Here is a 16938-nt window from a genome sequence, read left to right on the forward strand (position 1 = left end):
AAAAAAAAAAAAAAACAAAACAAAAAAAGTGTCAAACTGACATCCAATCCCTGGCTGTTTCTTCTCCACTCACCTGGACTTTTTGATCATCAATTTAGAGAATAAGAATAAAAGAAACTGCAGCTTGAACTTTGGTCTTGCTTTTCATAGAATTTTCATGGCTTACTGGTGTCAGTGTAAGAATACATTATTTATTTGGGAGTGCAGGCATGAAAATTAAGCAGAAAAAATGATGTGCAAACAATAATTGCTGTAATTATAAAAACTTTATTTCACTCTTACTTTAATTAAATCTCTATAAGCACCATGTCATGAACTGGCAATCTAGAAAGAGGACACTGGAATGCTTCAGTCAATAACAAACTGCAAGCTGATGATGTGAAGGTACAGCTACATGGAGCATGTGAACAAGACTACATTTAGCAAGGTTCATTTGAGAGTCCCCTGACAATGCACAAAAACAGAAACCTGGCATTGATTTGTTCACACTTACTACGGTCAGAACCGAAAGTCTGTGCATGTAAACATCACAAGAAACATTCTATCACCTTGACTGTTTTACAGTTTGCTAAAACTTGACCCTGAAAGCATAAACGTTGCCACTTCGATTTCTTGACCAGTGCTTGGCCACAGGCTGAAAGGATCGATTCCTTTAAAATTTAAATGATGCTTAAAGGATATTTTCAAAACTCCGCAAGTCATCAGCAGGGCCTTTTAGTATGTGCATTTCTCATAAATGATCACCAGAACCCTTGTTGGCCTCATGAAGTTGTGAAAAAGCTTACATTTTTCAACAAAATGTTTTAATTTGGTCCTATATTCAAAGACCCACTTGCCAAGATGTTTTACATAAATTTAATTCACAAGCATGTACACAAGAGAAATCACTATAAAGAACATTGCTTCCTGGTTTATGAATAAAAAGATTATCCTCTACTTACACTAGAACATACAAAAAATAAACTACAAAATCGTTTACAATTGATTTTAGCTAAATTAAAAGCTTTCTTCAGAAAAAAAAAATGATTGTGTGGTGGTAGTATTTTAGCCATCAAAAAAAGGAATGTCAGTAACCAATAAATATAATGTGCTTTCTCCATATAGACATATTTACACTTGAGTCTTTGGCTTATGTTATTTTCTAAAAAGAATTTTAAATGATCCAGCCATCATTGCACATTAAAAGAAAATAAGCCAGTTATATATATTTATATATTTATATAGAGATCTGCTACACCTGAAACATATAAAAATGACTTTACTATGAATTTGCACAGCTTTGCTTTTCTTCCTTTAAAGATTCAACAGCTTTTATCTTAAAAAAAGGAGAGAAATTTGCCACATAGAAAGTATCAAGTCATGCAACACGTGGTGGCTGCTCTATTGAAACCAGGAGAGAAAAGGCTGCAGATGCACTGTACAAACACTCCTAAGTTCTCACCTGAATATGGTTCTTATTAAATATAATTTATGTGGCACGAAGTGTTGATGCTTTAATACAGTAATAGAAACTAATTCAGTCCTTTTTTAAATTTAGATACACAACTTCATAAGAAAAATACTTTTACCTCTCAAATGTAAAAGTCTCCCACCCCCCACATCAAAATCTTTCTGCACAGGCGTAACAGGTACAGCAGCTGCTGGCTCAACAGATGACGGGGTTTCTGTCTGGGCGTACTTTAGAGTCTCACCCGACTAAGACGATTCCAGATACTCCAGAGCTACATCATAGCAGAAACGGTACTGCTCCTGAAAGATGTTACAACAAAAGGATTGAGCAAAATTAAGGAAAAGACTAACAGAAAATAATAGCTACCAAATGAAGACTTGCCAATCAGTTTACCCAGGGACTCATACTTTTTTTCTATACACAAGATTAATGTCTGAGCACACATATATTTCACACTTGAGTCTACTGGTACCCATTTAAGGAAAAGGAACTGGATGTTAAAAAGACAATTTATCTTTTCTCTATATCACTTATTGGACTTTTTTTTTAAGGCTCAGTTTTTAAATCTAATCATAATAGTAATGTATGATCATTATAGAAAAATTTCTCAACACAGAAAAATATATAAAGAATCAGAAAAGGAGCTACAATTCTATGAAAATACTGCCGTAGTTTGAAGCATCCCTTTTTCATGCGTATTTTAAATAGTAATTATTTCAGAATATGATTGCATATATATGACAGTATAACCATTTTACTTTAAAAAATTTAACATTGTTGTGAGTGTTTTTCCATGTTATTGAACATATCATTTAACACTACATAAAGTATAATACATGGATTACTTATTAGCTTATTTTTATTTTTTTCAGTATCTTATCATGCTACAGTAAACATATGCTAATATCTTTTGTTGTGTTTAACATTATTTCCTTAGTAGCTAAAAAGTCCTATCATATTAAACTGTGTTTTGCAATTTAAAGTTGAATTATAAGCTGTCAAAAGTTAACAAACTAGGCAATAAAACCTTCCCCAAGAAGTTTTTATCATTCCTCTCCTAATTACCAAGTACGTATGATTTAGATTAGCCTACCAATGGGGAAAGTGCACCTGAAGAACCAAACAGTGCTGGAAACAGTTCTCTCAATGTAGTCTCTAGCAATTTCTTTATACTCTGAGTTTCCTTACCACACTTGCTAGCTCAACTCCATGGCACACTGAGCTCATTATTTACTCAGTCATGTTTCATGTGATATGAATGTAAAGGAAAATAGTCAAGGATTTGGAAGATTCTAAAATGGAAGACATTAACCATTAACTCATTTTTTTTATAAGTGGATAATCAGAGTTCAAGTTGAAATTTTTTTTAGATTTATTTTATTTATTTGAAAGAGTTACAGAGAGATAGAGACAGAGAGAGATAGGTCTTCTATCTTCTGGTTCACTTCCCAATTGGCCACAACAGCCAGAGTTGTGCCAACCCAAAGCCAGGAGTCTCTTCCAGATCTCCCACGCGGGTGCAGGGGCCCAAGGCCTTGGGCCATTTTCCACTGCCTTTCCAGGCCATAGCAGAGAGCTGGATCAGAAGAGGAACAGCTGGGACTAGACGCCGGTGCTTCAGGCCAGGGTGTTAACCCGCTGTACCACAGAGCTGGCCCCTCAAGTTGAAATTTTAAGCCCACAATGATTCCACTGATGATTTTAAGATTTGATCTGAGAGATGGAGGCAGAGTTTATATCAAGGCATCTTCATACTTCAGATGCAAGAATTTAAAGATGTAACCCATCTATTTTGCAAGCAGATCTGAGAGTTCTACCTCAAAATTATCTCAAATCCATCCACCTTTCTCCTCTCCATTGCTAACACCAGTCACAACCAAAATCCGCTTATCTAAACAGCTGCAAAAACCTAGTCAGAAGGCATAGACCAGATCGGGTTTGAGGACTTGTATAAAAGTCTGCTACCACTTGTAAAAGCGAACAGTAGAAACCCAACTGTTCAGATTTTGTCTCAGGAAGCAATGTACTTTGGTGTGAGCAATCCATGAGCAGGAAGTGGTGAAAATACTTCAAAGTTTACTGAATTTCTCATTTTAGTTATCTGATCATCTTGATACATGCAGGGCAAGCAATGATGATGCCTTGGTTTCTATGGTTTACTTTTCTGTGAGTATAAACTATACAGTCTCTCACAGCCTAGAGCTTCCCTCCAGACGAACCCCTCACTCCATACACTCACACCTAAAGGATCTTGTATTGTATGCTGTGTTCTGATTGTAGGAGCTTTGGAAATTCAGATGATATCATACTGTCATATATATATATATATATATATATATATACAATCATATTTCTTCTAAAATAAAATTGCCAACATGATAGTTTAACAATTTATAATCTGATCATAAAATGAACACTAATGGATAATGCCTATGAAAAAATATATTTCAGTTGCATTTTTAGAACATTGGATGTCTAAGGTACTGATGTACTGAGAAGTAAAACCTGCAGATGAATATTTTACTTTCAATGAAATCATTATGTTTTAAAAATAACCAAGAATACAGCCTGGGTAGCAAGATTTATTCTTACTATAGTAGCGTTCACTATAGTTTACTGCAGAAAATAACTATTGGCTATAATAGAAAAAAATTCACACATTGCCCAAATTAAATGAATATAAGTTTTTCATTTTTAGCAATCTTTGTGATATGTGATTAAGCTTCTATCAGTAGACGAAGGTAATTAGCCAACTATCAACTGGGCAGGAAAGTCCCCAGAATGACTCATTTTCACATCTGATTCCCTGTGTGCATAAAGACAAATCAGTAAGTTTGTATGAGACTACCCAATCTCTAAGATCCCTTTTAAGCCAAAGATTCCCTGACTCACTGGGGCTTCCACCATGTTGGGCTTGCTGTTCCTTAGTGTCTTCACCGCATGGAAAACATCAACAACATTTTGCCGTTTCACCATTTCAACCACGATGCCTATGGCACAGAACATGCCACTTCGGCCGCCACCATTTCTGAAAGCAAGCAAAGCAAAGGCATTGTAGATAGGAACTTTGAGAGTCACAGGTCACATCATCATATGTCTGGAAAAAGAAAACATTAGCCTTTTAATTTTTTCCGCTTGTGTCTTAATTTTGCTCTAACGTGTGCATGTATGTGTCCATGGCAGAGGGGCTGCTTGAGGGTGAGGTTAGCTCACGCTTAGGAATATGCGATAGGCATAGGCGCTGCTGATACCGAGAGTCTCATGTAGCGTAAACAGTGTTGACCACTTGTTCAGGGTAATGTCCGAAAGAATTTCAATCATATAAAAGCGATCTGGTAATCTGTATTTAGGAACAAATAAAAACTATGAGACAGAAAGATCGTTTGAAAACAGCCTCTGCAGGAGGTCTCTAAGATGTGAGTCAGGCACGCTTTTTTTTTTTTTTTTTTTTTTTTGACAGGCAGAGTGGACAGTGCGAGAGACAGAGAGAAAGGTTTTCCTTTTTCCGTTTTCCATTGGTTCACCCCCAATGGCCGCTGCAGCCGGCGCACCGCGCCAATCTGAAGCCAGGAGCCAAGTGCTTCCTCCTGGTCTCCCATGCGGGTGCAGGGCCCAAGGACCTGGGCCATCCTCCACTGCACTCCCAGGCCACAGCAGAGAGCTGGACTGGAAGAAGAGCAACCGGGACAGAATCCGGAGCCCCGACTGGGACTAGAACCTGGGGTGCCGGCGCCTCAGGCAGAGGATTAGCCTATTGAGCCTTGGTGAGGGCCAGGCACTCTTTTAACAAAGAAAATGCAAAGGCCAATGAGAAGATAAGCACCAAGGCCACGTGCACGGCCAGGCCTGGCTGTTGGACTCACAGGCAGTGGATGATCGTCCGACCTTCCCCTTCCTCGCATTCCTCTTGCCACTTTTCCACCTGCAGTATCAGCTTCAAAAATGAGCGTTTGGAGCCAGGCACTTCTCGATGAGAAGCCCACCCTAGATACTGAAACTGCTGCACCATCAGATAACCTTCCTGGGGCTGTAGAGGAAAAAGGATTTTCATGAACATCAGTTGGGATAGCAATTCTACTCAAAAGTAAAATGTGCATGTCATTCACAATGCAAATAAAACTTAGGTGGGTTGAGTCCAGCTGATGTACAAGGGGTCTTCATAAAGTTTATGGGAAGTGCATATCATGAAGAAAGTATGCATGGATTTCAACAATTGTTTGCACCAAAATAAACTTACCTTCTAATTCCATTTTTCTATGAACTTTTTGAAGGGCCCTTGACACGAGAAATATTCTAAGTTATGGCAGGAGAAATATGGAAACTATCCTTTGTACTTGCTTTTCCTTCTCATATCTACAGAGTTAGTTCCTATGATTACACTTCCTAAATAACTCAAGTTCATCTCCTTCTCTCTACTGACACCACTGTTCTTCTAATCACGAGTTATGATAATTAATTTCCTGCTTGATTTCCCTGAATAAACTTTGGTCTGTTTGCAATGCATTCTTACTTCAGGCATCATGATTATTTTCAAATGCAAATTTGATCCTGTCATTCCTTGCTTTCATGGCTTCGAAATATCTTAGCAAAAACCCAAATCACAGTTATGACTTAAAAATCCTTACAAGATCTGGCTCCACCCCCTTCTTCAACTTCCCTTTTTCTTTAACACGCTCTTCAAGTTCTAGACACAGTGGCCTTACTAGTTCATTTTTCAAATCATTTCCTGCCTTGGGGAGTTTGCGTGTGGGGTCCTCTTGGCCTAGAAACTTTCTTGCCTGTGCTTCTCAATCCAAAAAATAGTGATCAGTTTGCCTTGAGTTTGCCTTGGACATTCTTGTTTTAGCACTGAAGTGCATGTGTTGTGGGAACAATTCTTCAAATTCTGACTTTAATACCAACATCTCAGAGTCTCCTTTGATCACTCAGCTATCAGCTATGGCAGTCTGTATTCTGTACATTTTTTCTGAAAAATGGATCATGGTTGTCACTGATGACTATACACTTCTTGGTTTAATGTTTTTTTGTTTTTTTTTTCCCTGATTGAATATAAGTATGTTAAGAAAAAGGGAAATCTCTCTCTGTCCCCTTCATCTCTGTTATCATTAGAAATTTGTACAATACTTTCCAAAGAGTAGAACTGACTCAAAATTTCAAACTCGGCAGTGAAAATATGAGCAAGGATATGAATAAGCTATAAAACAGGCATTAGATTTCAAGTGCCAACTGCAAGGGTGTCTTCTGGCAGGCCATGGGCCCTACTTAGTACAACACTCAACTTGTCATCGATGTATACTCAACACTAGGTCAGTGATAATAAATGACATTGGAAACAGAAAAAAAAAAAAATCATGCACTAATAAGGACCAGGATCATCAAATGTAGAGGAAGAAAAACTAACCAAGAAATAAATATGCTAATGAAAAATGTGATATAGACTTCAGTTCCTAGAACAATTTTCATGTAACCAGCTCAATTCACAGACATGTCTTTGTTTGGTAGCAATGGTTTCTCAGCTAAAATATTACTGGAACCATAATGTAACAGATGTGTAGACATAATGAGATTCCATTTAAATTAACATCTAAGCTATGTGTGAATATTATGACGTGACTGAAGTTATCCTTTTTCCCTTTACTGAAATGAACAGTAGAACTGGATATAACTTTATCCCTTGCTCATAGTTAAATATATATATATATATATATATATATATGCATGTTTTTATATAGATTTATTAGGCCCACATATAGTCATTTTGATAGACGAAACAATGAAACATGAAAATCCTGATTTATAGTCAAAATAACACATATACAAAAAGATGGTGTTTTAAGAAACAGAGTTGTCTTTCCTTTTAAATGATGCATAATTCCATGGAAGCTATTAATGTGTTCCTTTCAAATTCTGCTTGCTATCTGGTTACATGATCTCAACAGCCTTTATTAGTACTTGATTTCTTTTGAAGGAGAGCAAAGCCAAAATGTTAGTTATTTAGTACACAGCACATGAAGAATCAGGAAAAAGACTTCCCAGGGACCCAGTTGTTCACTTTGCTCCTGGGAAAAGGCTCAGCAGTGGCAACACTGACTCTCCCTTTAGGTGTGGGCAGACCCAAAGGTTGGGAATTTAGAAAGATCAAACTGGGGAACAGAAGAGAGTCAATGTTGCCTTGATTGACCTCTTCTTTCAGGAGGGGATTCCTCTTCGTACACAGGACTTGCAAAAGCGATGTGGAACCCTCCTACAATGGCTGATCAATATTCCTGTTTGGCATTATGATGGTGCGCTTATTTTTCAATCAGAGGACTCTTCTGATTGGATGTAGGTTCTAATAAAACATCCTAGAAATGAGTCTACATATGCTCAGGGGCCAGACTCAGACTATCAAACTTGACTGAGCAAGTGCATCTGAATCTGAATCTGCATTTCCAGATGGAATATGTTGTCTAGTAACTGACCAGAAAACCAAGCTTGCAGCATTTCTACTTTCCTGCATTTAGAATGCATTTTTGTTCTACTACTAAGGCAAAAGATCACATGCTTTGGGATGGATTATGCAGTGCTTATTAATTCCACTCTCCCTGTACACCATCACAGTTACAGTCTCCCGGTTTGAGATCAGTTAGTTAGAAAGACCCCAAAATGACTTACTCTTGTTAAATTGCATATCCTAAAAATCCGGTTGATAACATCACAATCCATTGAACAAGACATACATTCCACTTGGATAGGGCCATATCGTAGCATCCCTTCTTCTGGCCAGTACTGAGGGCAGCCCTAGATGAGGATCAATGTTTTCCAAGAAAAATAAAACAGGCATTATTTTTTTTAATTAGGGTACTATAAAGCAGATTTTAGCCTTTTATTATTACTTTATTTTGTTGTGTACAAGAACACAAAAGCAAAATCATAGCTATTAACCTGGGACAAGTCGACTTCATTTAACATCACAATGGAGGTACAGCCATAATCATACACTAATCTCCAGAAGTCTTTCACAGTGTTCGGCAGAGGGTATTGTGTGACGATGAAAGCAGCTGGTTGCCTGTAGCTCTGTGGAGAAGCCAAATAGATGGAGAAACATAAGAACTTCAATGCATGATCAGTTATACGAATAGATTTAATAACACTTCAGCAGAGGATCAGTAAGAGATGGAGCCAGAATGCTGCTTAGCCATGGAGTAATAGATTTTGAATGTGCTGGAATTAAAAATGAGTCAGATTGGTGGGGAGACTTAGATGCCACCAAAGCAATTTGAGGAAAGATTGAGTTTTTATCTTACTGAGAAAACACTAGGCAAACACAATAGAAGAAATGAAAGAATTTCTTGAGGTTAAGATCCACCATAAGGCGCCTGCTGGGCTGTTTCAATTTTCCAAAGGCAATGAATGAGCTCTGAGAGACTAAAGATAAAGTAAGCACAACATCCCCAGCACATCTGGCTCCTTGTTTACCAAGTGCCTCTTGATTGGGACACAATCAATGTATTATTTCTTTGCAGAGGGATGAGTGGTAAAAGCAAAGTTTATCTCACCTGGGCAACCTGTCATTTTGTTAACTACTGGACTACTCTAAAATAGAACCATATAATTCTATACAGTGATTACAACTATTTGTAAAAATAAAAATAACTAGACAGTTGCCAGGGATACATTTCTCTATACAGAGAAAAACTGTCAATGATATCCTAATTGTGTCATACTAATAACAGGTGTCTTCCCATTATTAAGGACACTGATCCTTGGACTTCACTGATGCTCCCTCCATTGGAGAATGGCTGTTAACCATGGCATTCCATTCCATGGAAGCCTGCAGGAAAAATATGAGTAGAAGGTAATTCACCTCTACTTATAAATGATCTCCAAAACCTTACAAGTTACACCTGCGAATGGGATGAGTATCTCTGAAGAAAGGTATGAAGGTTCATGATAAATTATCAGAAGAACAGTGTTTTTCTTCCATTTAGCTATCAGGGTTGGCTGATAGATATTGACTCAGTTTTTGAATCACGGGGAGATGTATGGTGATGAGATGAGAAAGGAGGGCCCTCGAGTTTTCCTCTCTCCTCTGTAAATGCAAGAGCACATATAATGTTTTGCAATCACAGAATATTTGACATTGTCTCCTAAAACATCACAGGCCTGCCTAACAGGTTTGTAACATGAATGCTGGGGGTAAGAGGCAAGGTGAAGTGTAGTATTGAGCAATAGCCCTGTTCTTGTACATCAAACCGTTCTTACTTCTCCGAAGACTTAGTTACATTAATAGACCCACAATGCAGCTTCAGCTATGAAGCCTGTCTGTCTGGAATCTTAGGGCATTAAGCAAACAGAGGGAAGGAGTAGAAAATAAGGTTTCAGTATTTATATGCAAAAGAAGACAAACTGGAAATTGAGAAACAAGTTGACCAAGATGATGAAGATGAAAAATTCAAACCTATCAATACTTTTTCCAATAAAATTATTTTTTTTCTTTTTCTTTTTCACACATCCTCTTGCATTCCATATCCACACTCAGAAATGAAAAGGTGTCTGCCTCTCAAGACGACTAGCACGAGAAGGATAAAATTAGCATCCAGTGTGACTTCAGTGGCAGGGAGTAGTGGCCAGACAAGACTCCAATCACAGCAAGGCTGGAAGCTGTTCATCTGAGCTTGCTTTGACAGCGTCTCTGCTCCACAGCACAAAAGAGAGCACAGTACGTGGCTAGGACCAGAAGTGAAATGTGGGCTTTTCTAAGTCCCCACTAGTAGGCTTACAATTTACAGATGAGAGTTCTACCAAACAGAATAGGAGCAACAGCCTAGCCTCATCACAGTAGGAGAGGGATAACCCCTGACTCCTCCTCTCACCCTGCTGACCCCTCCCCCCGCCAGGGGAAAAGGCAAAAGCGAGAAATGAAGGTGATAGATTGTTTAAAAGAATTCTGAACAATAATAGCCTTCTTGTTTCTTCCCAAGGAAATAAAAGTCAGGAAGCTAAAGACTTAATTTAAAACCCTCTATCCATGTTGTGCTGTCTGCAGCGGCTAACACCCTGAGTATATGTGGGAGCATCTGTAGTTTATGAAGATTAGAATGGGGCTAAATAGTTCTTTCATTATGATACATGTGTTAACAAGATATCTTCCGTGCCTTCCCTAGTTACTTACAAATAGCCTTTGTTATAAAATTCTTTGTAGTTGAAAACAAGTTAGTTGTGAATTCCTGGAACATTAAATGTCAGAGATAAAAGTTTCCAAAATTAACAACTTTGGTAGGATATGGCATTTTGCAAATTTTGAAAATTAATTCCTGACTACATTCAAAATAGGTAGGCTATAATTTTCTTTTCTGAAAGAAATTGATATGAGAAACATAACCTGAATCACTTTTTAAACAGGAACTGAAAATCAAGCCCCAAATCTATCCTAAAGCTATAAAAAAGTTGTTCCTAAAATTCTTGTAGGGAAAATTGCAAATTCTTCTCCAGAAAAGTATATATTTCAAAAAAGAAAGTTCCCAATTTTCTCTTTTAGGCTGTTTTAATTTCCTAGAAAAGAAAACTAGCTACTGTTCAGTTGCCTTAAGTAGATTTTCATGGCACTTTACGCTAACAAAGAGGGCAGTCTCTTACGTCCATAAGAGCAGCATTGATGTAGTTACTGCTCTCCCCATCAATTGTAATTAAAAAAGGCAGACATCTGTCAGGTGGCAGCATGTCCATGAAACGGTTCTTGTCATGGTTCCTTGGCAGGCACGCTATACTGCAGTCTTCAGCTTGTAGTCGAGGGGTGACTGAATTCAAAGTCTAAAAAGAAAAGAGACCCCAGGTTAAAAGACGGTGACCCATTTAATAGCATAACATGGATCCATTAAGTATTCAGGAGGCTAAGTGGAAAGTGAAGGATCTGTGTAAGGCAAAGGGCATTTGCCCCTACGACAGGCTGATAGACCTTGTACTTTAAGCTAATGAAGCCTGCGAGCGACAAAGAAACGAGACACACAGTGTTCAGTGTGCCTCTTCTTAAAGGAAAGAGGAAGTCACATGACATAGCTACCTGCAGAATGCAATGCCTGACCAAACACAATACAATCTGGACTATCTACGATGAGGCTGGCACTTCCGGGTTGGACACTGTGTCACGTGTGCTCACGTTCTGCCATACCATGTTTGAAGACAGACTGTGGCGTGTCAGAAGGAGCCCTACACCAAGAATCAAAACATTAGTTTTCTAAAGCTTTCCTTGACTTCATTTTCGCCCTCCTTCAGGGATGTTTTAAGGCCAGTGAAAACATTTGGGGCTATTTAGAGACAAAATGAAATACAAACTTCAGCTAATATTATTAATGTGCTTGATCTCTTCATATTGTGACTGACATGGAAGGTCAGAATCCATAAAGCTGCATGAAAAAAGGCTATAAATACAGAGAAATCTCCACCGAATCTGACTTTTATGATATCTTTTCCCCATTCTCTTCCCTGAGTCTGAACTCATTTGCCCTTCAGGGAACAACAGATAAGAGCTCATTAATACAAAAGTGACTCCATAATACATATAATGAAAGAGACAGGCATTATATTATACTTAAAATAGGGTAAAAGGTTATAAATTTGACTTGAAAGCCCTTCCTTGAAAGAACTGTTAGTTCCTTGAAGAAATTATAATAAGTCACAAAAGAGGCTTTAGAAATAGTCAATACCTGAAATTCATCTTTGAGATGTGAAGAGTTGGTCTGGGAGTCTATTCTAATCATATCAAAATATGCAGCTTTAAATTCACAGACAGGTATGGCAGTTTCTCCACACAGGCAGGCTTCCAAAATTGCATCATGAATAAAAATGTACTGTTCCTATCCAAAGAAAGAAAATGTCATGCTATTTTAACAAAATTTTTTTTCAAAGTTAGAGAAACAAATAATTGTCTTTTTTTTTAAAGATTTATTTATTTATTTGGAAGTTGGAGTTATACAGACCAAGAAAGAGAGGCAGAGAGAGAGAGAAAGAGAGAGAGAGAGAGAGAGATCCTGCATCTGCTGTTTCACTCCCCAAATGGCCGCAATGGCCAGAGCTGCCCTGATCCAAAGTCAGGAGCCAGGAGCTTCTTCTGGGTCAACTACATGGGTGCAGGGGCCCAAGCACTTAGGCCATCTTCTACTGATTTCCCAGGCCATAGCAGAGAGCTGATCGGAAGTAGAGCAGCCAGGACTTGAACTGACGCTCATATGGGATGCTGGCACTGCAAGTGGCGGCTTTACCTACTATGCCACAGTGCTGGCCCCACAAATAATTTTATTTCTATGAACTGTTAATTAAAATACATGGGCCGGGCATTCAGCTTAGCAGTTAAAATGCCACACCCCATATCAGGGGCACTGGATTCAACACCAGGTTCCAGCTCATGACTGCTGCTTTCGCTAATGCAGTCTCTTGAGAGGCAGCACTAGTGACTCAGGTCATTGGGTTCTTGTCTCCTCTGAGAATGTTCTGGAAAGCCTTCCCACCTCCTGATTCCTGCCTCAACAAAGCCCTGACTCTTGCAGGCAGCTGAGTGAACCAATGGATGGGACCTTTCTGTCTGTTTGCTGTCTCTGACTCTGCACTCAAATAAATACAAATATTTTCCTATACAATTTAGTGGGCTAAAATTGATTACATATGAAAAACATCTACTCTTGTTTGATAAATGTTGGAAGTCCCCCCCCCCCACCACCACCACCAAGAAAACAAAACAAAACAAAACAAATTCGACTAGAGGTGAACTAGAGGTGAATCAACCTACCTCTGTCTGGACCATGTTGATGCGACGAGATCTTAAGGCTTTGACACAGTTATAGATGTCAACAACACCTTCTCTTTCAGCCATGTCCAACATGATGTCAATCACAATGTAACAGCCAGTTCGTCCAGCACCAGCACTGAAAAACAATGAAATTCAACAAACTTTAAGAAGTATATTTTTCTTTGCAACTTGAATTAAGATTTCTTTTATATTCAGATAGGTGGACTCAACCGGTTTTAACAACATGAAAACGTGTAATTTGTCATGCTGTGTAAAAACAGTGATTAAACAAAGGCTTTTCACACAGAGCACTTGTTTTGTGTAAACTGAAGATAAGGAGGAAGGGTTTCAATCATTGCCACATGGAAAATGATACATAAATGTTATTCCAGTTCCACACCTCCTTCATAGACTCTTTATTTAATGTAAATTTAATACACATATTTTTGACTTCTTAGAATTAAGGCAGACTCCTGCTTTACAACAGACATACACATTGAAAAACTGCCACCCTCCATGATGCAAAAATACCAGTGCATTCTCTTAGAAACTCTTGTAAGATGCTGAGGCGAAATAATTTTTAGAACCTTTAAGTTGGAAATCTGAAAAGCTGTAATTCAGAGGAAATGTGACGGTGTGGGTGGGAAAGAGAATGATGATTATCAAAGGGAGGAGGGCTGATAGTAGAAAGAATATTTGAATTGTCACCTGAAGGGAAAAATGAAAATGAGTTATTACATTCCTAACAGGTCACAAAGATAGCCACTGTCTCACTGCATTTAATTCACAATGCTGAACCATAACATACTTTGATAATAATTTTACTCTTTTAGAATGTTTATGAAATTTTATATACAGATATCATTGAAGCAAACAAGATAATGTTTTTTGTAGAAGTCACTTGGTATTCAGCATCTTCTTTTCCAAAAATTTAGAGATACCTCAGAGAAAAATGTCACTTCTGTTTCTAGAGAGTATCTGAGAAACTTGAAGCACTCCTGAAGCAAGAAATTCCTGAGAAGCTTGTATAATAAATTAAGAAATCCCTGAATTGAAAACCTATTCGTCTCATATTCCAAGTTCACAGATGGGCTGCTAACATTATTTCTTTGTTTTCTAGATTTGGTCACTTCCTTTAGAAATTTAAGCAAAAGATATTGTGGCTGTCTACGTTTTCCTCCTCTCATCTTCTCAATCACTGTTCCCAGGCTTGGAGACAGGTAAAGTAATTGAAGAGAACATCAGATTTCTTGAGGAGGCTTGAAATGAGATTTTTTTTTTTAAGGTATATAGAATCTTGTCCTTATGGGATGTCTTAAGTTTATTTCATTCTCTGCTATCTGCCTCCCTCCACCCCAGCTTTTCTTACACAGGGTCATCTAAGTCTTGTATAGGTTGGAAAAAATGCTTAAGTACAACTTATTATGGAGGAGATAATATTTGAGAAGAGTGTACAGCCTTTAAGAAAGCTTTTCTGAATACTTACTTTTCTGGTCACATCTCAAAATGAGAACATGTAAATTGCTTTTAGTGTCTCTGAATGTGTGTTTTAACAGAAGTTTCTAATCAGAGGAAAGTCTGGATGCAATGTTCATGTTTTCTGCTTATATTTGCTGAATCCCACTGATGCAGTTTTCAAGGTCTTCTAATGGATGGCATTTAATTTTTTTTTTTTTTAAATTAGCTGTGTTGCAGCACAAATTCTTGCATTTAGGCCATTTAGTAAGTCTGTATATCTCAAATTTAGCTTTAAAAGCTGGGATTATATTGAGAACTTACTAGATTGGCAAAAAATCTCAACTTTAACCATCTATTCCATACAATATGGGATTTGCAAGAGTGATAAAAACAAAAACAAAAATACAAATATTGTCACTAAAAGGCAGAGTTTCTACACTTGCACTTGAATATGTCATTATACCCATCAGGATGAATATGTGTATTTTGAAAATTTCCATCTTATAACTTACTAACAGTAAGTTTTATTTCTATTTCATGTTTTCTAGTACATGGAAGGTGGAATTTTAAAAGTATACATTAATTTTTCTGCTTAAATACCTTGTCTTGATATGCTTAAAAAAAAAAAAAGCAGCTGACAGCATTAATACCTCTCACCTGCAATGCACGACAATAGGGCCAGCGCTAGGAGGGTTGGACAGCTTGACCCGCCGGATGAAGGAAAGCAGCCCTGTAGCGTGGTATGGCACCCCATGGTCAGGCCAGCCCGTGAAATGGAACTGTTTAACTTCACGGATTTCATTGTACCCTCTCTGCATGGATGGAAAGAAGAGTTTTTAAAAGGATGAAAATAAAGCCATTAAACACAATTACTGGTATTAGACTCGAATTACAATAGTAAAAGTGATAAAGTTACCAAAGATCACACCTTTTCTAAAAGAGGGTGCTGGCCTAACGTGCCTAAGAATACCTTAATGGTGAGGCAACTGTCAAAGAAAGAAAATTTGAAGTCTTGCTCCATTACATAAGTCTGAGTAAATTTTATTTACCTTGACAATCTGTTTCTAACTGGGAATGACAAAATTATTAGGGGAAAAGGAGGAAATGGAAAAGCTAAAATGCTGCCCTGTTGACCCAAGGCATTGAGTTCTTAAGTGGTGTATGAAAGCAACCTTCCAGCTTCTCACCTCACAAAGAGATTTTCATGCCTTGCTTATCCAGGTTGAAAATGGTTTTAAAGCACAGCGTGTAGGGATTTTCCGGGAGAGTGCTACTCTAGATTGGTTTGTGAAAATACACAGACAGCTAAACTGTTCTATAGGCAAACTATTTTTCTTAGCTCTGTGAAGTAATTCAGTACATAGAGTATTATTTATAATAACAAAAGCAGCAAAATGAAAGAAGCAAAGCATCCACTGTGCTTGTCTCCTACTGGGTTAATTTAAGAGAATCCTAAACGCACATTTTAAAGCTCTTTCCTTCCTTTTTGTTAAGTCCATAGATTGGGGTAGCTTGGAGAGCATACATGAAATGCTGAAGAATTTATTTTTAAAAATTCACATTTGTTGCAAAAAAAAACCCACTACAACCTATATGATTTTTACTCTACCGTTAGCTGTCTATGCTATCTCAATCTCACATGTTCAGTCAGAAAAGGAAAAAAGCATTACACAAAGTAAACTAAATTGAAATAGAATTCAGATTCTATCTTATGCAGGCCAATAATAGCAAAATCTTGGAAGAAGGAGTTATGTTTTATAATTCTTTTAAGGTCCAGTTCCTAGCTCAATAGCCTATACAAAGCAGGGCAACAAATAATTAGAGTAGTCAAAATGATAAACATTATCATGAAATTATACAAATGAAAAAAAATCACATTTGTTATTTTTCATGTCAACCTCAGTGAAAAGGATCATAAATTATTATTATTATTATTATTGACAGGCAGAGTGGACAGTGAGAGAGAGACAGAGAGAAAGGTCTTCCTTTTGCTGTTGGTTCACCCTCCAATGGCCGCCGCGGCCGGCGCGCTGTGGCCAGCCTGGTCTCCCATGGGGTGCAGGACCCAAGCACTTGGGCCATCCTCCACTGCACTCCCTGGCCACAGCAGAGAGCTGGCCTGGAAGAGGGGCAACTGGGACAGAATCCGGTGCCCCGACCGGGACTAGAACCTGGTGTGCCGGCGCCGCTAGGTGGAGGATTAGCCTGTTGAGCCACAGCGCCGGCTGGATCATAAGTTATTTTAAGACTCGATTTTACACTTCAC

The 16938-nt window shown here is 38.0% G+C and overlaps 1 protein-coding gene across 4 annotated transcripts in view; it reads right to left on the reverse strand.

Moving 5' to 3' along the window:
• Positions 1–253: 253 nt before the first annotated feature.
• PTPRK (protein tyrosine phosphatase receptor type K) overlaps positions 254–16938 on the reverse strand; it is a 592149-nt gene continuing 575464 nt past the window's right edge. For all 4 annotated transcript variants that reach the window (XM_062186745.1, XM_062186743.1, XM_062186744.1 and 1 more), the window contains 9 exons: positions 15330–15484; positions 13215–13350; positions 12136–12285; positions 11069–11242; positions 8375–8506; positions 8105–8230; positions 5314–5477; positions 4343–4478; positions 254–1749 (listed from right to left, as the gene is read on the reverse strand). In XM_062186745.1, the coding sequence (XP_062042729.1) occupies positions 1696–1749; positions 4343–4478; positions 5314–5477; positions 8105–8230; positions 8375–8506; positions 11069–11242; positions 12136–12285; positions 13215–13350; positions 15330–15484 (1227 nt within the window). In that variant the 3' untranslated portion in view covers positions 254–1695. The remainder of the gene's footprint in view (positions 1750–4342; positions 4479–5313; positions 5478–8104; positions 8231–8374; positions 8507–11068; positions 11243–12135; positions 12286–13214; positions 13351–15329; positions 15485–16938) is intronic.

This window comes from Lepus europaeus, chromosome 3, assembly GCF_033115175.1.
Source record: "Lepus europaeus isolate LE1 chromosome 3, mLepTim1.pri, whole genome shotgun sequence".
Classification (NCBI taxonomy): domain Eukaryota; kingdom Metazoa; phylum Chordata; class Mammalia; order Lagomorpha; family Leporidae; genus Lepus; species Lepus europaeus.